This window comes from Balaenoptera acutorostrata, chromosome 7, assembly GCF_949987535.1.
Source record: "Balaenoptera acutorostrata chromosome 7, mBalAcu1.1, whole genome shotgun sequence".
NCBI classification, from domain to species: domain Eukaryota; kingdom Metazoa; phylum Chordata; class Mammalia; order Artiodactyla; family Balaenopteridae; genus Balaenoptera; species Balaenoptera acutorostrata.
The window spans coordinates 34,065,454-34,088,158 of NC_080070.1; the positions used below are offsets into that span (position 1 = coordinate 34,065,454).

At 38.3% G+C, this 22,705-nt stretch overlaps 1 protein-coding gene across 8 annotated transcripts in view; it reads right to left on the reverse strand.

The window, feature by feature from the left end:
* Positions 1-22,705, reverse strand: part of ST7 (suppression of tumorigenicity 7) — a 261,269-nt gene that overhangs the window by 197,717 nt on the left and 40,847 nt on the right. The window contains exon 1 of one of the 8 annotated variants that reach the window (XM_057550036.1): positions 10,589-10,928. The exons of the other annotated variants lie outside the window; for them this stretch is intronic. Coding sequence (XP_057406019.1) covers positions 10,589-10,610 — 22 coding nt within the window. The 5' untranslated portion in view covers positions 10,611-10,928. Of the gene's footprint in view, positions 1-10,588; positions 10,929-22,705 lie in introns of those variants that run through there. 8 annotated transcript variants of the gene reach the window in all.

Sequence of the window (22,705 nt, forward strand, 5' to 3'; positions counted from 1 at the left end):
AAACAAGTATACATTGTATGATCCCATTTATATGAAATTCTAGAAACATGGAGATACACTGCAAAGTGGCACAAGGTAATTTTGTGGGGTGACGGATATGTTCTATATCTTGATTGTACTGATAGTGATGGTTACACATAGGTACACATTTGCCAAAATTCATCAAACTGTACATTTTTTTTAAATTTATTTTTTTATATTTATTTTTGGCTGTGTTGGGTGTTTTTTTTTTTCTGTGCGAGGGCTTTCTCTAGTTGTGGCAAGCGGGGGCCACTCTTCATCGCGGTGCGCAGGCCTCTCACTATCGCAGCCTCTCTTGTTGCAGAGCACAGGCTCCAGACGCGCAGGCTCAGTATTTGTGGCTCATGGGCCCAGTTGCTCCGTGGCATGTGGGATCTTCCCAGACCAGGGCTCGAACCCGTGTTCCCTGCATTGGCAGGCAGATTCTCAACCACTGCGCCATCAGGGAAGCCCCCAAACTGTACATTTTAAATGGATATACTTTTAAAAATGGATAATTTTATCATATGTATATTGCTCTCCAATAAAATTTAAAGAAAAAGTTGGTTTCCCTTGTCATATTCTGCCCATTATATAATGCCAATTCCAATGACATCCAATTTTTTCTTTGATTCATGGGTACCTGTGTCAAAAATAATCTCATTTACACTGCCTTAACTGAAAGAGAAACATATCGTTTTAATATCATAACCCTCTCTGTTCTCCCCTCACTGCCTCACCCCCCATATCCAGTTGAACTTTAAATTTTTTGAAAGCTTTTTGCCCTCTTATCTCTTATCACATGCTATTCCTCTGCATCCCATAAATATTTGTGAAATTGAATCAAACAGAAGTTCTCCTTAGTCTGTCTTACCTAGTGTTATTCTGAGAACAGACTAGAAATTAAGCCTTCAAATGTCCTGTGATTTTGTTTCTTTGTTCTATTTTTTTCAGTCATTTTTAACACAACCTTTTTTCAAACAGAATATTATGCCAGAGCCCAATATGTAAAACTGACATACATTTATAAGTTCAAATTTATAATATTTAATAATAAAGTCAACCAATGAGAACCTAAGTTCATCTATCAGTAGTTCCCCACATATCAAAATTAGTTATTTTTAATATGTGAATGTATCTGTTGTTCTTTTAGGTTTTTTAGCAATTAAAAATGAAATTCAAATCAAATATTAAGAGCAGGGGTCAGCAAACTAAGGTGCATGGGCTAAAGCCTGCCTACCACCTGGTTTTGTATGGCCCTTGATCTAAGAATGTTTTTTTACATTTTAAAAGAGTTGAAAAAAAAAACAACAATGAAAGAAGAAGAATATTTTTTGACATGTGAAAATTATATAAAATTCAAATTTCCACATCCATAAATAAAGGTTTATTGGAACACAGCCACACTCATTTGTCTATGGCTTCTTTTGTGCTACAATGGCAGAGTTGAGTAGCTGCAAAAGAGACTGAATGGGCCACAAGTTTAAAATATTCACTATCTGGCTCTTTACAGAAAAAGTTTGCAGACCCCTGATTTACACATCCCTGAAGCACCAACTTCATGGAGTAGAGTTTGGAAACTACTTGTGACAAAGTGTATTTTCCAAAGATGGCCACTAAGATATTTTCCATTCTACTTGCTCTTCTACAATACACTCTTGCCACTCCCTCACCAAGAGGAGTCCAATTCCCTTCCCTTCGAATCTGGGCTCATCTTAGTGACTTGTTTGGCCAATATAATATGGTGGAAGTGACTTCTAAGACTTCCAAGGCCAGGTCATAAGAAACCTTGCAGCTTCCTCCTAGGTCTCTTGGATGCTATGTCACAGGATGCTTCCTCTGAGAACCTAGCACCATGATGTGAGAAGCTTGAATCTCATAGAGAAACCAAGAATAGGCATTCCTGCCTACAACCTCAGCTGAGTCTCAAGTCAACAGCCAGCCTCAACTGATATCCATGTGGGAGAGCTATCCTGGCCCTCCAGCTCAGATGAGCCTTTAGATGACTGCAGCCCAGGAGACATCTGACTGCAACCACATTAGAGACTCTACATAAGAACCACCAGTGGCTCCAGTCAATCAGTCAATCTGCAGAACTCTGAAATATAATAATAAATGCTTATTTTGAGTTACTATATTTTGGGGTAGTTTGTTATATAGCAATAGACAACTGAAACGCCATTATACTAAAACAAATCTAGGAAAGTTTCAGGTAAGAAATTCCAGACTTCTGAGTCAAGCCCATGCGTGGACTATCCATGCGTATCACCAGGCCAAACCCTACCAAAGCCTCCCGCTAAGCCTAGGTGTTCTAGAAGTAGCCGTGGATAAAGGAAGTAGTAAACAATACTCTAATGGAGTCACTGCAGTTTCCTAATCTGTACGCATCCCAAGCAGCCTCACTGTTCCCCAAAGCATGCCAATAAGCCTGCGTCTTAGTCTGAAATTCTCACAAAGAAATGGAACATAATTTTTCTCATTCCTAAAATTACATCAGGATGGGCAAAGAAACAATTCTCGGTTTTCATGCTGTAAATGAACTGATGATTATAATTCCTCGTTATTTTTACTTAAATATCTTTAAAAAGTGATAAGTGAACTTAGATGAGATGTAGTCAAGTTAACAGTACGTAGCAAAGTATCAGTAAATGGCAGTTTACCTCTAACAAATTTGGGCTTAATAATAAAAGTTCATATTGTTACCTACTCCTGCCTGAAGGGTGACAGGTAAGAGTTGTCCACTGACATATTTCTGATATGTGCCAGTTATGTGTGATAAACTCCTTAGCCCGGAAAATTTAATTAAACTGAGTATCAATCCCCTATAAAGCCCATACATCATATTTTCAATATTACCTTAAGCCACAGCAGATTCAAATTTCAAAGAATGAGTGCTTAGTGTATATGTTAGGTATGCTGCTACACTCTGGGGATATGTCTTCAATTGGTGTAAATTTCATTCAAAAGAGAGTAGCGGGGACTTCCCTGGTGGTCCAATGGTAAAGAATCTGTCTTTCAATGCAGGGGACGCCGGTTCAATCCCTGGTCGGGGAACTAAGATCCCACATGCCACGGAGCAACTAAGCCTGCCTGACACAACTAGGGAGAGAAAACCCGCACGCCACAACTAGAGAGAGTAGCCCGAGCACCACAACTAGAGAGAAGCCTGCGCGATGCAATGAAAGATCCCGCATGCCACAACTAAGACCCGACGCGGCCAAAAAAATAAAGAAAAAAAAAATTCAAAAAAAAAAAAAACGAGAGTAGCAGCTCTGAATTATTTTGATATTACTGAGAATCACAATGTAACAGAGAATGGTATGTTTATTTTATATAAAAAGGGATATTACTGGAACACTTAAGATTCCTAATTTTTTTTCTTAATTCAATAATTGTTTTCAAGTTTATTTAAATATTTATTCATGTGACTATTGTTCACACTAATGTGGAAAACACTTGCACAGATAAGTGTTTTAAGAGGAAAACATTTCAACCCTTTATGGCTTAAGGCAATTCTACAAAAGTGCTGTGACCAGTTAGTGATGTCTGCCACAGGGATGACCAGTAGTGAGAAATATGCTGGGCATTTGCCAACCCTGACCTATTTCATCAGTTTCATGCAGTCTCCTCCCTTCAGATCTCCTACTGGGTCCCTTCAAACATCCCCGTGATGGAACTTCCCCCCAGTCTTAGGAAGTGAGATTTCCCTTTCTTCAGCCAGTCTTTCCCACTGCCAGAGTCTAATCTCCACAGTGACCCTTGATAAGCCTTACCCTGGTGCAGATGTCCTGGCCCAAAAAGGCAGATTTCCCTAACATCAAGAGGTCATCAGATAAGCCACATTTTGGGCCCCAAGAGCTTAGATGGTAGACGGCCAAACCCTGGTAGAACGTGGTAAAGCCGTGATTTGCATCCAGGCAATCAAGCACCAGAGTCTCTGCACTTAGTCACTGTATCTGGCACGTGGTTGCTGCCATTTCTACAACACGTATCAAACTATATCTTGGTCCTTCAGTTCACAGTTAACTGAATCCATTATTAATAAAAGCAAAATCTCTATAGAGAAAATATTACAATTTACTACTCCAGCACAGCAAATGTGCTGTTAATGAATGTTTTACACTTATTAGGAAAAAAATGGCGGGATATAAATACGCTTCGAAAAACAATTTAAAAATGACCATACAATTCATATTCTTGTGTCCCATATGGTCTTGTACTGAAAATTTAACAGTATTTGAACATAATTTAATGTGATGATTACGATTAATGTTCAAAATACACATTATCAGTGACTTTTGCAACTCAGAATCCATAACAATTCTATTCACATCCTGTGTAACTAACTCCATGGGGATTCTATAAGGAAAGTTTCCATATATGGTAATTTTTCCCCATAGACTCCACACGGTTTATACAGGATATAAATCTGGTCCATTGTGACAATGAAAACAACAGATCACTGAAAACTCATATGTAATTTCTGCTGAACAAACCAAACTAACAATTAGGGAAACCAATACTCAAGTGAAAATAAATAATCTGAGAATTTTAAAATAACCACTGGGTATTTTTATCCCATTTCTGCACTAGTAGAATTAGTATATAAATACCCAGAAGGAAAAAAAAGTCCTATCTTTATTTAGTTTAAAATATTCCCTTGATACTAAAAATTATGATGTCAACTGTTAACAGGCAAGAAACCCAAAAGGAAATTTCACATCAGAACTCACATTGTCAGAAGGAAAGAAAAGACAATAATATAGTAAGATAAGTCAAAAGTGTTATATGAGCTTTAACTTCCCAGCCTCCTGTATGACCATGTCCCAGTGTAAATCCCAGTGATCTATAATTATTTTTCCTTATTTGTGACTTTAGCAGTCTGTGGTTTCTATTTATCTAAAGTCATGCAATAATATTTTTTCTTTCATTAAATGTTCTGAGTGCAGAATTAGAGGTAAGTTTTTGGGTGTATATTTAAGTATTTGTATTTTAAGTAAGATGAAAGCATCTAAAATTCAATACAGCTAAATACTAACAGCCAGATTAAAGACGTAGGAAAGGAAAATGGCTGTTTCTAAATTACCTAGTTTCATATGACAAAAACTAATAAAGCGGGGGAGATATAGTACTAAAATGTCAAACATACATTTGACAGCAAAAACAGCAGTCTCATACAATTATTTAACAAGAACTAGGATTTATATTGCAAAATACTCCAGTTGTGAATAGCCATTTTTGAATGACCACAGTTGCTGTTAACATCTCAACCAACTCACAAAAATTACACCAAAACAATAGACCTAAGTTTAATCTCACGTATGACTGGTTGTCAAGAATGGCCCTGAAATGCACATACAAAGGGAGTGTGACTCATTTATTTCTCTATCAAAGAGATGCCCATTTAATTATACAGTTTCTTGGTGACCTAATATTGCTAGGGTATATTCATTTTACTATCTCCCACATAATGGCTCAAAATTTGAGATAATTACATTGTTCTTAGAAACATGGTACCATACTCACTATTAAAACTGAGAAGCTGTCAGTTCCAAATTAATGCATTCATCAGTAATGAAAATAAAAAGCAACAGCTGTTGGGACGTCCCTGGTAGCACAGTGGTTAAGAATCTGCCTGCCGGAGCGTCCCTGGTGGCACAGTAAAAATCCGCCTGCCAACACAGAGGACACGGGTTCGAGCCCTGGTCCGGGAAGATCCCACATGTCACGGAGCAACTAAGCCCGTGAGCCACAACTACTGAGCCTGTGCTCTAGAGCCTGTGAGCCACAACTACTGAGCCCGCGTGCTGCAACTAATGAAGCCCACGCGCCTAGAACCTGTGCTCCGCAACGAGAAGCCACTGCAATGAGAAGCCCGCGCACCGCAACGAAGAGTAGCCCCCGCTTGCCCGCAGCTAGAGAAAGCTCGCGCACAGCAACGAAGACCCAACGCAGCAAAAAAAAAAAAAAAAAAAGATAGCACAGACTCTTTAAAAAAAAAAAAAAAAGAATCTGCCTGCCAAAGCAGGGGACACAGGTTCCAGCCCTAGTCTGGGAAGATCCCACATGCCACAGAGCAACTAAGCCCGTGCACCACAACTACTGAGCCCGCGTGCCACAACTGCTGAAGCCCACGTGCCTAGAGCCCGTGCTCTGCAACAAGAGAAGCCACTGCAATAAGAAGCCCGGGCACCACAACGAAGAGTAGCCCCCGCTCACTGCAACTAAAGTCCGCATGCAGCAACGAAGACCCAACACAGCCAAATAAATAAATTTATTTAAAAAAAAAGAAAGCAACAGCTGCACTTCTGGTGCCCATCAAAGAAAACTGCATGGGGCATCACCCATGCCCCAAATCCTTTCCAGCATCTAGCTGCCTACTGAAGGTGATGTGGGCATGCAGAGAATGGCAGGGAAGACTTGTGGGCCAGCCACACCAGAGCTAAAGAGAACTGACGCTCTGACACACAGGTCCACCATTTCCCCATCACCACTAAGCTCACAAAATACTACTGCTCTGTTCGGACTTCGGTGATTTCTTTTTCCCTTTCGAGATAACACTAGATGTTCTTTCTAATATATCACGACTATAACAAAATGTTGAGAGGAGGGATTAAATGACACTATTTGCCCCAAGGGCACACTTTCTGAAAAGGTAAGATGTTGCTCTCTTCACTGGTAGGTGCTTTGGAAGACACATTAATTTGTTAGACCAGGGCACAATTCCCACCACAGCACATCTTAAATGGTACCCTTGAGGCCTGAAAAAGTTAAACATGGGAGGGGAAACAGGAGGAGGACCGAGCAAGATAAACGCTAATTGAATAAACGCCCAAGTACTTGAAGTATTTACTCTTTGGAGAATAACTGGCTTTATGAGGAAGGATGCAGTACAAAACCAGTGTTCCTTACTCCACAAAAAGAAAAGATGAAATTTTTCTCCATTTATAAAATTTTAAAAGGAAATGAAAATTTTTTAATTTTTATAGAATTCAATTTATCAATTTTAAAATATGAACTATCATTAAGTACCTAAAATATGCATTTTAAAGACCACTCCCCTCACAAAACTTTATTTTTAGTACTTTCTTCTTAAACCTAAATTATTTTGATCACAGACTAAAATTGCATTTCCTCAAAGCAGATAAACAGCAGACTTACTTCTCCCATTTTTAGACATGGGAAATTTCAGTAAAGGAAAAGCTTGGTGAAATATATCAAGATGGTAACAGAGTTACAGAAGCTATACTTCCAGCTTTGTACTAATGATTAATCTACACATAACATAGAACACTTCCATTTAAAAGTGGGCTGAAAATAGATTGTGCCCAATTTACACAACTATGGGAGATTCAGATACACTGAGAAAAAAATGTGACAGGCACTGTTGGAGTTATTCTAAAGTGAATTAAGCAGATATTCACTGGGCCTTCCCTGGTGGCGCAGTGGTTAAGAATCCACCTGCCAATGCAGGGGACACGGGTTCAAGCCCTGGTCCAGGAAGATCCCACATGCCGTGGAGCAACTAAGCCCGTGCGCCACAACTACTGAGCCTGCACTCTAGAGCTCACGAGCCACAACTACTGAGTCCAAGTGCCACAACTACTGCAGCCCGCACGCCTAGAGCCCATGCTCTGCAACAAGAGAAGCCACCACAGTGAGAAACCCGTGCACTGCAATGAAGAGTAGACCCCACTCGCTGCAACTAAAGAAAGCCCGCGTGCAGCAACAAAGACCCAACACAGCCTAAATAAATAAATAAATAAATAAAATTTTTTGAAAAAGAAGGTATTCACTGAAACGAGGTCAGACAAAGCAGTTATTAATTTTGTTGCCATAACTATGTAAGTTTTAACTTTGATAAACAAGGGTCTACTCTTCCAGGTAAATTTTTTGTCATTTTTAAGGCTCTTTTGTGTATGTGTGTGTGTGTGTGTGTGTGTGTGTGTGTGTGTGTGTGTGTGTGTGTATGGAAGAGGCGGGTGCTTTTTTGGCATTTAAATTAAGCAATACTATTTTCAGTGAGACAAAACATGTTATAATGTGATACCCAGGTTACCTCAAATTCCTGACCTCAAAGGTCTGAAACAAAAAGTCAACTTAATCAATCCAGTACTTGAAAATGAAGACATGGACATTTCTATTGACATTTCCTTCTCTTATAAGCCAAGAGCAAGGAGGAGAGAAAGAAAATTTTAAAGAGCCATGTACAAGTGACTATGTCAAAAGAATTCAGAATAGTGATTACCTTTTGGTGAGGAGGAGAAGTAAAATTGACTGGGAAGGGTCATCACAAGGAAACTTTCCGGAGTAATAGAAATGTTCTGTATCTCAAACTGGGTAGTGGTTTCATAGGTGTAAACACAGGCAAAAATTCAATGAGCTACACACTTTGACTTACGCATTTTATTGTATGTAAACCATACCTCAATTTAAAAAGTAAAAGCATCCAATACAAGTAAGGTACTGCAACCAGAAATCAAGGATAAGAATCATGAAATCAGAATATGTTAGAAAAAAAAAAACAGACCTTTCCAGGATCTAGCACAGCACTGTACATCGAGTAGATGGCTAAACAAGTATTTATTGTAAAAGTTTAGTAAGAATATCCTAGGTGGTTTGGAAGATCCCTTCTGAACTAATTAGAACTTTTAATGTGACTATTTTTCAGAATATTCCAAATACAGATAGTCTCAGCCTATAAAATAGCCTCCAAAAGATGGACATTATAGGTCTAGAAAAGCTATGCCTCAAAACACAAAGAAAATACAATTGTCTTAACTCTGAGTACAGATTTAAGGAATCTCCTTATCTAAAGAAAGCAGTCCATTCTCAACACTTTACAACCACTGACAGTACAAATCTATCTATGGTCTTCTAGGGATAAGCAGGAAACAAAATTTAATACTCAGTAAAGTCAAAAAATGCCCAAAACCTACATGATGATGTTCTGTCTTCTGAATGGTATTCTACCTGTACGGTAATTTGGTAGCTATGGAGACCAAAAGCAACCAGCAGTTTTCAAACAGAGCACATAGCACATGTGTGATATTATCAAAAGATCAGGTTTAATGATCAAGAAAGTCAACATGTCTGCTTGGTAAACCTGGCCACACAATGCTAGAGTCCCTATGCCAAGAACCCAAAGAGTCCCACACTGAGTTTCAACTTCCATTTTCAGCTAAACAAAGTAATAAGACTAATTTTCCTTTAGTAGATAAATATTTCTATCTATACCTAGGTTCCTACATAAACAAAATTCCATGACTGAAATGAAACTGGAAGGTCTTTGCCACTAAATAATCTGTTTCTATTTCTTGGGTGACAATAATTCCAAATGTATCATTAAGTGAATTCAAAAAACATTTTTAAATTATTAGAAAATAAAATTGCCACGTGCTGAATGGGACATTACATCTCATTGTTATTCTATCTTGACCTTGATAATGCAGTGTGGTAATTTCAGAAATGGGAAGCTTCTAGGTAAAACAACAAAAATAATCCACCCTTTAAAAAAGCCAATCAAGAAACAAAAGAACTGAGGATTATTAGCTCTCTTGAAATACTACTATTCTGGAATAATCATCAGCTATGCACAAATAGTCACACTGATCACCTGAGATCAGAAAGAAAAGGTTGGATTATATATTCATCAGAAATGTGTTTCCTAAATTCCTACCCTAACCCCCTCTCCCCACAAAGATAGTGTCTTGCCAATGTTTAATGTTCTAGGTCAGCAGGTTGAGTCTCTTTAGAAATTCTTAACTGTCACCTTTGCTTATGGATAATGACAAAATATTCTGCAGAGCCTGTATAACTGCATCGACAAGTTATACTATTCTACATCCAGCATTAAATAATCCTCATTACTTAGGCTGGGCATCATTTTTCAAATACCCGTTTTAGCTGTCTACAAGTGCCATCCAGCCCAGCCCCTTGTGCAGGGCCTGCTCTGCACCAAAGCAATTTCATTGTATAAGTTTTAAGACAGATACAATGCTGCTGGACTGTGGCACTAGCCAGCATATCAAAATTGAAGCCATTGTGTAAAAAAAAAAAAAAAAAAAAAAAATCCATCTTTAAAAATAAAGCTTATTTCTTATTCTTTAAATCTACATATAATATCTACTCCTATGTTTCTGTAAAAATATGGAAGAAGAGGATATAATGATACCCCCATTCTCCTTTTAGATAAAAAATGTAAGCCCTTTTTTCCTTTTTAATAAACACTATCATCTCAGATCCTCCAGTATCTATTTTAGGGTTCAGGACCATTATAGAACCCACAACAATAGATCAGTGACAGACTTGATCCCATCAATTAACACGTTCTGGGGAGGCTGCCCCAATTCTTGTCTTCCTCCCCTCCCTCTTGGAGGCCTGGTTTTGACCACACTGACATCCCTGGCCTTAAGGATGAATAACCCAGATAAGGGGGAGTCCCTTCCCTGAGACCAATTTCTTTGTAATTAGAGCCAAAAATACAAAAGCTGTTAATGACCTAAGGCAAAGTGATATGAACTCCAAGCCAGTGAAACCATGACAGCAAACAGATTTCTAAACAGCAAAGTGAGATCCATTTACTTACATGAAGATTCAGTGCCAAACATGGCTGGCTCCAGAGGCTGCTTTTAAAAGATTAGAAGAAAGGAAAAAAAGGAAGGAAGAAAAATCGAGGAGAGTGTACGTGTGAGAGTGGAGAGATGAGCTGCTACACAGCAGAGGTCGTGAAGACAGACAATGCAGTCCAAGCTGTGTCCAGCTGCCAGATTCTCCTCTTACAAGCTCCAGTGTTCTCCCATGTGATTGAAAAGCAAGGTCTCCTACAGCACCAAAAACCGAAGAGCTGTTTTGGAAAATCCAATACGGAAAGGCAGGCCGATGTGGCTCTTCTGGGATGCAGGGAGGCAGGACTAGGTAGCAGCAGGGGCAAGACTGCGAGCAGCAGCAACAGCGGATACTGCAATCCCCAGCCCTGTTATAGCAGTAAGACAATAGCAGGGCTTATGCATACACTGGTGACGTCAGAGACACTGCACAGACCGACTGCGCTGCTTGAGCCAGAGGCTCCAGGGGCTTCAGGGGAGCAGGCAATTCAAAGGGGAATTCCTTTGTCACAAAATGCACCAGACCAAGAGCCACATATATATTCACCCTCCTGACAGGATATTCATCCTGTGATACCAGGCACTAAAAGAGACCTCAGAGAAATTTAAATATTGGCTTTATAGCAACCAACCACAAAGATATGCAAATCAGGGTTCTTGGTTTTATGCATCAAGTAGAACTTCTCAAGGGAATTAAGAGTATCAGAAATGAGAAAAATAACCTACCTTTTAAAAGAACTCCAGAGCTCATTGTTTTTTCAGTAGGCTTGTGGTAGACTGACAGATCAGGGGTTGTACACTCAACCACAAATATGTGAAAATATGTACACTATTCCACACACTTTCTGGGCATATAAATTCACAAGCAAATGTAACAGTAAAATAATACTATAAGCACTTAGAACACTGCTTAACACCCAGTGAGCACTCAAATGTTAGTGAATACATTATTATTTATTTTGCAACTATTATTCACATGTGAAAACCACCACTCTAGGAATATATGTATGTACACATATTTCTCCTATTCCATCTCTTTTGCCTTATTTTTCTTCATTTTACCTTGTGAGAATTCCTGTCATTTCTCCCGAGTAACGCAGTCATGTTAACGCTGTGTGCACACACCAGTGTACCCCTGTGTACAAGTGCGCATAATTCTTTTTCATCCATCAACACAAAGAAGATATTATTATTTTGTCTCTTGACTCATTACCTGCATTACCTTTACTCTTAGAAATCTGTTTTTTTCTAAAAGCTATAAGTGCACAGACTTTAATTAGAATGTCTATCCAACACAAGCAAAGAAAGTTTTGTTCTAATATTTTAAAAATACTGAAATGCATAAAAAGTGTGTTTTTTTCAATAATCCCACTTTTAAAATCATATAAAATAGGAAGTTCAAAAGCTCAAGTTTCTTTTCCATCCATTTATCTAAGGTATATACTTTTTCCAATATTTTCTAAAGTTTACAAAGACATGTCTTTATATAACACAGTTTTTAAACATTAAATTATTATATGATTGTGGAACTGCAAATTATCATCTAAAAAATATCATTAATAACTCTCTGGTCAGAATATGTAGATCCATCTCATCTTTAAATGGTTACATAATATTCCATTGTATGGATGTGCATAATTTATTCAAGGTAATTTGACCTTTATCTTACTGAAAATGCTGAACCATTATGAAGAAATTGCAGTGATGCCACATAAGAACAAATATTTTGTTGTAGCTAAGATAATAATAACTAATATTTACTAAATGTTTACTATGTGCCAGGTATTATTTTGGGAACTTCACATGTATCAGCTTATGTAATCTTCATAACAACCCTACAAGGTAGGGTTATGCACATTTGATAGACAGTGGTCACACTGGTTACTAAGTGATAAGCTGGGACTCAAACCCAGGCAGTCTGGTTCCAACACACAGGCTCTTAACTACTCTTCTATAATGCCTCTTGAAAAATAAAAAAATAATTACCAAAATTATATTTTAAGAATTCAACTAAAATGAAAGGAAAATAGAAATCAACTGAAAATATGGAGAAGAAAATTCTTAAAAGAGAAGGGTCACCAAAAAAACTAAAAATGACAGAAACGACTATACTGAAAATTGCAAAAATTAAGAAAAATGCATCCCTGCCAAAATAAGTGGTCCAGGTCAACAACCAGTGGAGAACACAGGCATACCTCAGAGATACTGTGGGTTCGGATCCACACCATCACAATAAAGCAAGTCACACAACTTTTTTGGTTTCCCAGTGCATATACAAGTTACGTTTACACTGCACTGTAGTCTATTAAGTGCCGCAGCACTATGTCTAAAAAAAAAATGTTAATTTTAAAGTAGTTTATTGCTAAAAAATGCTAACCATCATCTGAGCCTTCAGCAAGTTGTAGTAGTAACACCAAAGATCACTGATCGCAGGTCACCATCATAACAAATGTAACAATATTGAAAAAGTTTGAAATATGTTGAGAATTACCAAAATGTGAGACAGAGACACAGAGTGAGCAAATCTGTTGGAAAAATGGTGCTGATAGATAGACTTGCTTGAAGCAGGGTTGCCACAAACTTTCAATTTGTAAAAAGATGCAATTTCTGCAAAGAGCAATAAAAGAATGCTCAATAAAACGAGGTATGCCTGTATCAATAATAGTGTTGAGACACAACTGCAGGAAGTGGGAAAGGGCAATACACTTCAAAAGGGTTGAAACCAGAATAGTATCTTAACATAAGATCTATTTCAAATTGCATCCCAGATGTTGCACATGAATAGTCACACAAATGGGGGTGGATGTGGCCATCAGAAAGGCAAAAGGAAAAGTAGAATGAGAAAATGATCCCTGGGTAGAGATACAGTTAGTCCTCCATATCCACTGGTTCCACATCCATGGATTCAACCAACTGCGGATCAAAATATTCGGTAAATAGAAATTCCAGAAAGTTCCAGAAGCAAAACTTGAATTTGATGCACACTATTGACATAGCACTTACACTGTATTTACAACAACTTACATAGCATTTATAACATATTAGGTATTATAAGTAATCTCGAGATGACTTAAAATATGCAGAGGGGATGCATGTAGGTTATATGTAAATACTACACGATTTTATATAAGGGATTTGAGCATCCGTGGATTTGGGGGTGAGGGCAGTCCTGAAACCAATCCGTCACAGATACCGAGTGACAATTGGTACTTCCCACCAGAGGCCATAGTCTATATGTGACAACTTCTTGCTGACTCACTGATGAAGCTCTTTCTTCAGCTTATATGTGAGGGTGTATATATGCATATATAAATACATTTTTCTGAGTCCCTATATTTATTTCTTGGCACAGATTTCTAAGAGTAAGTTAAAGGCTGCAATATTTTTCAAGACGTCTACTTTTTAGATAACTATAGCAGGATCAGTATGTTAAAAACGTTAGGTCTCTGGGCTTCCCTGGTGGCGCAGTGGATAAGAATCCACCTGCCGATGCAGGGGACACGGGTTCGAGCCCTGGTCCGGGAAGATCCCACATGCCGCGGAGCAACTAAGCCCGTGCACCACAACTACTGAGCCTACATGCCACAACTACTGAAGCCTGCATGCCTAGAGCCCATGCTCCGCAACAAGAGAAGCCACCGCAATGAGAGGCCCAGGCCCTGCAACGAAGAGCAGCCCCTGCTCGCCGCACTAGAGAAAGCCCGCACCCAGCAATGAAGACCCGATGCAGCAAAAATAAATAAATTAAATAAATAAATTTATGTATATAAAAAAAAAAATTAGGTCTCACTTGCCAGCAATCTGGACACATATGACAACCTCTGACTCCTATTAAGGTTTCTATAACCTCTGGATGCCTGAGGTATTTCTAAACACTTCAGAAGGTTGGAATCCATATGGCTAAAGACCCATCTTTGACAAAACAGATGCCAAAATTTTAGTTTGCTCCCATTCTCTCCTCTGGGCAGCTGGCATGAGCTCAGAGAATGAAGACAAATATTAATGGCCTGCCTAAGGAAAACATCATGAAAGAAAATGAAGGAAGAATAAAACTGACTGATGTCCTCCTCGCCCCTTCAAAAAAATCACATAATACATTCCAAAACTAAAATGATCTTTGGGTTATCAATTATGTCTAATTATGCATGCCTGCGACCCTGCCTGCCTGTGACCCTGCCCTTCCATTAGTAAAGCGAGTACTGTTAATTTCAGGATAAAATTAACAATGAAAGAAGAGATCAATATTCAAAATAATTTAGCGGTCAAAATAATTATTGTTAAATTAGAATGTTGCTGATAAAGAAAGATAATAGTGAAAATCTTAAAGTAAATCAATAGTAATTTTTAGAAGAAACCCCATTCATAAATTGACTCAACAACTATTTCCTGAAAGCCTACTGTTCTGCACTCTAGGGATACAGCCATTAACAAACTCTCTCCTCTTTGGAGCTTATATTCTAGAGGGTGAGACGGACAAACAAATATGTAATATATCAAGTGGTAGTACATGTTATAAAGAAAGATAAGAGGAATTAATGAGGAGTGATTGAACGTGAGGGTTATTTTAGGTAAAACCGTCAGATGATGTCACCCTAAAAAGATGACATTTCAACAAAGACCTGAAAAAACTGAGAGGAAACCACATGGGTAACATGGAAACCACATGGGGGAAAGAGCTTTCCAGAAAAACAAAATAAAATACATCTATTCTTGAATATTCAAGACTCAGTTTTCTACTGGAAGGTATCCCCTTTAGTGCTATGATGCTGTCATTAGTACAAAAGTGGTTGTGCTGAACTGAAATGAATAAATAAATTCTCTTTTCTAATGCAAAAGAATTCACTCTTCCATGAACTGAAAACATGTGTGTTCTTTTCTTCAAAGTTTAATAGACTAAATATACCTATATTTGCAAATATGTAAATGTTTATAAAAATCACCATAGAAGACAATACTCAAAATAGCTTCCTACCACATCAGACAACTAGCTTAATAAATGTTATCTCTATTAGTGTGGTAAGAACTTAAACCACATATTCTCTTCAGAGTACATACAAGACCTAATTTTAAAAGTGTCATATCTGGAATTTCTCTGGAGCTGTATCCTTTGTTCACATTAAAGCTTTATTTTCTTACTATTCCTCTTGATGTGTATTTAGCATGTTAAAGTTGTGTGTCTTTTAAAATACCACCTATGCATTTATAAAGTATTACTTAAAAACAACAAAGAAGTGTTTTAATGGCAATACATAAACTATAGAAAAATGAAAAAAAAATCAATGATTCTGTTCTTTGGAAAAAAGGTACAAATTTATAATTAAAAACAAACTCATAGTAAAGCTCCCTGGTGGGATTATAGAAATTTGATTTCTCTGTATATGTCTATAAAATGTAGTCCTTTCTGCTTCAACATAGTATCACACATACAGTGAGCCTTCTAACAGGTAATTATATTCTATTTCAGAGCCCTGGAATGAAATTCTGGTACACTAATGTTATAAGGAAAAGCAATTCAAAATCCAGAGAGAGCAAGAGAGAAGGAGAGAAAGAGATACTACTATAGTATTTGCTATAAAGGAACTCTAAAATAGGAAATATGGATTTATAGAAAAAACATATTTGGGTATTTGGGATAATTAATTACTTTTAAATGTTTTAGCTTCAAAATATATTTACCACAGAAGTCCTTTACATAGCAAGTGCCTAAAAATGGCATTTTATTAACAATTTCACAAAAAATTTGATTTTCTTACCATAATTAGCTATCTTGCCAAAGATCCATCCATAGATCAAAAGGGATCATTTATAAAGAACATGTAAATAATGTTTAATTTAAACACACATTGGGATTTTGTCATTATTCGGGGTATGGAAAGTAGGTCCCTGCCCTGGTGGAAAAATCTTCCAAAGTCTTAGTTGTTTAGTTTAAGAGGAATCTGTCAGAAAACAGTGTCACCGTTACCCAAAAGTTCGAATTTACGGTAATATAATTTTGAATTACCTGCACAAGTTTTGGGCAAAGATCCATGTCCATATCTCTTTACCATCACCTCACCTCCCAACCCCACCTTCACCCCATCCAATCTAAAGGAAGCCCCCACTTAATCATCAAGAAACACCACCCCTGGTTAACTTCACCTTAACTTTATTCTTGTACCAACTTACCACTCAGTGAAACTAGAAACTGAGAACAAGGCTAAGCAGTTTAAAAAAGGAAGAGGTCAGTTATACTCAAAATTTAGGATAAAAACTGAAATTCTCCAATTCACTTCACTACGTCAACCACATCTGAAAGATCAGGCCACATACATGCACAAGAAAACCAACACAATGGCAAAAACGTTTTACAATCTCTGTAGACTGTGTATATATTTTATTCTCTCTGTGGCATAATCTGAACTCAAATATTTGTATTCTAAACCTTCTGGTCCAGAGGGTAGAAATGTGGATTAAATATGGGTTGCAGTTTATTTTAAGTCTGTTTGAGTATGACCCAAACTGAAACAGAAGAAACAACAAGGGTATGTCTGAGAAATTCCCTTAAGTACTTATCCTAAATTAATCACAATTTGTATACAACAAATTCATACATACTCAGGAATAAATTCATGCATAATAATTTTTAAAACACATTTATTTACAAATATAACCAATGTAATTTTTAAAATACTAATTCAAAATAGTGTATTTTAAGTAATTCTACATGGCTGGAAAATATTTTAAATTTAATTTTACCTGTATAATCCATAATGAAGCAACAGGCAGGGAACCGGGTATTTTCCAAAGTAAAACTCTATCAGACACAAAATGAAACAGCTCCCTGGACAGGCAAACCACTCTGGGGAAAGCCTCCTGCCATGTGACATTGAGCACACACACTTCTGCTTATCTCGATTCAAGCTGCAACGGTCATGGCTCTGCTCTCCTTTGCCTGTTCTTTTAAAGCCATCCTTAGAAAAGTCTTTCTTAGAAAAGAACTATTATTTCTTCCCATTTCATTCCTGTAGTATTAGTTTAAAACTAGGGAAAAAATAAATTCTCTTCTTTCTCTAAGTGAAAAGAACACAAGATATCTATACTTCATCCTAGTACTCAATGTTACAAACCCACATAACCTGAAATGAATCAGCATCCAAATTTTTAGGAAAAATATTGTCATTATGTTCATTCCTTTGATAGTATGCACATGTGATCAATTTGAAACATTTGATTTGTAAACAAACCTAATACAGGTGATGAAAGAACTATCCTTTAAAGCATATCTAAAACCTTTAACTCATTTGTCTGAGTCCTGAAACAGACATCAGATGGAAAGGGCATATGGTCATTCCTGAGACAGACTGTATCTGATGTAATCTTTAATGTCACATTGCCACATGCATTGAGCCATCTTTTCCTTCATTGTCAATTGTTTTGATCTTGAGTGTGTCCTGGCTAAAGAAACCTTAAGAATGGTTACTTCATCTTGATACAACAATTCTTTAGACCTTGCCCAGAGACAAGATATAAATAAATTTTTAAATTTTTTATCGGCTTTCTTTTTTTTTCAGCAACCTGAACAGTTGGACAATTTCCAATTTAGAGACATATTAATGCTCCCTTAAACTGCAGCTACTTTGAGAAAGATAAGGTATTGGTGTTTTGAGTGGTTTTACTGGAGTAGTGGGATGTTTTGTTTTGCTTTTATTTTGCTACTTTCCTTTCCATTGAATAAGTTTCTCCATAAGATAATTACAAAGTTGACAGTACTATACAATATGATTCTAATTTTCAATACAATATCAAAAGTATAAATAGTACAGAAATCTAAACATTCTGGGCTCAATATCATCTATAATTTTATGAAATAAATGAGAATGCATCATTACATTCAGCCATCTAGTCAATGCTTCATTACCATAAGCAGATCCCATTACACTGCCATTCTGCTAACAGTCAAAAGCTGTTAATTCCCATCAACCTCACCTGTCATTGTTGCTAAGCAGCCTTGTCTCACTTCTCGGGCTTTAATTCTCTTTGTCTCAATCTAGGGTGCTAGCTGGGGAGCCTTCCATGAGCTATAAAAATTTGATATACTTTCCTCCTGGTAATTAAAATGTGCAAATGGTTAAAACATTAATGCCATGATTGTTTTAAAATGGTATGCTTAAAATGCCTAATAATAACTGTCTTAATTTCCACGCAACTTACATGTGTGTGGCAACACTGATAGCCATTATCAGATGTCACATGAAATGACGTTTTAAGCCTTTCATAATTTAGTACTGTTAGCATGGATTTTTAAAGTTCTTTAATTATTTGAGCAGCATTATTGTAAGAGCAATTGTTTTATTTTTATCTTTTATATTTTATTTATAACTCTTAAGTCACAGATATTTTAAGGAAATGTATTTTATTAACAAAATGAGAACATAATGAAAAATCCAAATTAGAAAGTAGAAGATAGATGGATAGATGGGTAGATAGCTATAAAACCTACAATACAGTTAAGTGATTTGCCACACCTCAGAAAGCCAGCAGAGTGGTTGAGAGCCAACCTTGTGTCAGACAGAGAAGGTTTAAGCCACAACTTAGCCACTTCTTATCTGGATGATCTTAAGCAAGTTTTTAAATCTCTCTTGACTTCAATTGCCTCATAAGTTAAGTGACAAAGGGCCTAGATCAATGCCTGGGTTGTGATAACAGCTAATATGTAAACAGCACTTAATGTGGACCAGGCACTGTCCTAACTCATATATTAATAACTTACTTAACCCTCACAACAACCCTGTGAGGTATTATCCTCATTTTATAAGTGAGGAAACTGAGGCATGGAGGGTATGTAACTTAACTGAGGTCACACACTATACATAACAGAGCCAGGATTTAACCCAAGTAGTGTCGTTCAGAGCCCTTGTGCTTAACGACTACACACACTGCCTCCATAGAGTAGGTGATCAATAAATGGAAGCAGAACAAGAAAAACTGTTTCCAAAAACTAGGTTCATTCTTTCCAACCCTGCAGTTTGCCAGATATTCTAATAAGCCATGTATTAATAAAAATTCAGAGTTTATAAAAATTCTCTTTTTATAGTCCATCTTCAATTCCAACATGCAGAAAAATTAAAGAGATAACCAGAATGAAAGGGATAAGGCTTACAGTCATTGTGATAGCTTAAAATGAGAGTTGCATTAGCCAGTTAGGCAGAAATAAGTACTCAAGTGCAGAAAGCTATAACCATAAAAGGACCTGTACTATGTACTACCCGCACACTCCTAGCAACCACTATGTCCCTCCCTCTCTACTTTTCAGTTTCCAAATGTCACAGTAGATACTACTTGTCTGGCCTCTAAAGAGTCTGAGCAGGTTCCTCTGACTGCAACTTCAAAGCTCACTCAGGAGGAGAGCGCCTTCAACTAGACGCCCCTGCCTTCCTCCCCAAGAATCTTCTCTTGCCTCATCTCACCCTTGGCAGAGGAGACTCGCTGGTATGCCTAGATGCACCCCTCGGACACGGAAACAATCACATCACAGCCCTCTCCAAAACGTGCTTACAAGTCATGGGAGTCAGAGGTCCTTTGCAGGTCACCTGTTCCGGCCTATAGCCCAGGGACCAGTGTCCTAAGTGTAACTTACTGACTCAGGAGCAGCCCATGCTGCACCCCCTAACCGCATCCCAGATTCATGCTACAATTTACCCCTTCACAGTCCAAGCTGGAAGAAGCATTGTTACTGAATCAACAGACCTGGGGTCTAGCCTCAACACTGCCACTCATTACCTCTCTGGTCTGGGATAAGTCCTGGAACCCTCACAGGTGTCTATTCCCAACAGGCAAAATGAGGAGGTTGAACTGGATGACCCCTAAAATCCAGTTCAAATCCAATGATACAGGATTCTACTTTAAACCAATTACAGCTGGATGAGAAAACTCAAGTAACTCCCGGCAGGGAGCTCTTCCTCCTCCTCCAGCCCACACCATCCCCTCCTCCATCCTGACAGGGCTTTGGGAACAGCCCCACCTCAAGGGTGGGAAGCCAGAGAGCCAGCAGGTATTGTCCAAATCCAGTGCATTCACGCTGAATGGCTGACTCCTCCAACTGTTCAGGCACTGTTCCTCCCTAGACAGGCCCCAGTAACTCAGCCTAGGGGTGACCAGACAAATACAAACATTCATGAAACGCAACAGAAATAACTGTTGGAGGCCGAGCCTACTGGAGAGTTCATGCCCTGGTGGGTCATACCTCTTAGGACAACAAGGCCTGGGTGCCAGCAATAAAGCTTCTGAAGGTGACCCCTCCTTCCAAAACATGATTGAGACAGCCTGGACAGGGAGTGCCAAGTTTTCTGTAGATGACAGCTCAGACTGAGACACACATCTCCTCTAGTTCTCCGCCATGGCTTTCCTATCTGGAGTAGTTCTTGGTGTGGGAGTCCATAGCCCTTTACCCTCCTCAGAAAAGGAGAATGTAACATAAAACCATTTACCATAATTTTACCATAGTATCTTACATTGTATTTCCAACCCACACAATAACTCACTTTATTGCACATTTTAAAACCCCAAGCCCAGGATTGGATTAAAAATGCTTACCCTGTTACTCCAGAAATGATAATATGGGGTTTTCCCTCCAGTCTCTATTCTCACCCTCCTCACCGACAAGTCAGTTAAGTCAAAATGCCTTAATGGTATGCTTCATCCCAACTTCCCTTTACTCTGAGTCAGAACAAAGGTTACCTAAGAAGTTGATGCTCACCCATGCTTCTTACCACCCACTCCAGCCTGCATCCACCTCAGTATTTCCTTTTCACGTTCTGTCATCCTTCACTGGTTTTGCTTACTGAGCTGCACGATTACCACACGGCCTATTCCATAATGTGAGAAGACTCCACTGCAAACAGGGTTCTCTGACTGAAGAAGATTCTAACAGCATGAGCCCATCTCCTCCCATGAGTGAGCTCTCCATACCTCAAAACGTTTAAGTAAGCTAAGACAGAGAAGCATCAAGCACCAACCAGATAACAAAACAGCCCTATGAAGTAAGACGGGGACTGTTCAACTCAATACCATGGCCCAGACCAGTGCTATACATTCTCCAAGACAAAATTAAGAACCATCCTCACCAAGCACAAAAGCACAACTATGACCAAAGGCAAGCTGAAACCTGAGAGAAGATCTGCTTTACCCAACTCCAAACCTTCAGATAAGGTTTATTTCTAGATAGACAACACCTGTTTGCTATGCTTGAAAAGAATGGTGGCAGGATCCAAAGCTCTCAGTAGCTGTAAAACTCAGACCTCTTATAAAGTAGCAGGGCCACTCCTTTCTTACGCGAGCCCCAAGAGAACTGACATCAAGTAAACACAGACGGAGAGAGAGGGGAAATAACTTTTATAAGAGGTGGAATACCATTGATGTTTTTATTCTATCAAAAGATTACTGTAGGGCTTCCCTGGTGGCACAGTGGTTAAGAATCTGCCTGCCAATGCAGGGCACACGTGTTCGAACCCTGGTCCAGGAAGATCCCACATACTGCGGAGCAACTAAGCCCGTGCACCACAACTACTGAGCCTGTGCTCTAGAGCCCGGGAGCCACAACTACTGAGCCCACATGCTGCAACTACTGAAGCCCGCGAGCCTAGATCCCGAGCTCCACAACAAGAGAAGCCACCGCAATGAGAAGCCCGCGCACTGCAACAAAGAGTAGCCCCTGCTCGCTGCAACTAGAGAAACCCGCGCACAGCAACGAAGACCCAACACAGCCAAAAATAAATAAATAAAATAAATAAATTTTTTTAAAAAAGATTACTGTAAAACGAGACATTGGCTTAAATGTTTAAGGCTAACCAATGAAAAAGAATAACCATCAACTAACCTTGATGTAAAATTAAGAGCCATGAAAAACATAACTAACATTATTAAAATGTCTGGTAAAAACATGAAAGATTAAGATTTTCTGCCCACAAATATGAATCTAACAATAAATGTTTGTTAATTTTACACTTTGAAAGTGCGGGTCATTTTATATATATTTGAATCAAAGTTCTAGTGGAAAGATCACAAGCAAAATCCAGGTTTCTACAACAAACAGAGAGGTACCCAAGCCAAACATATCCTTC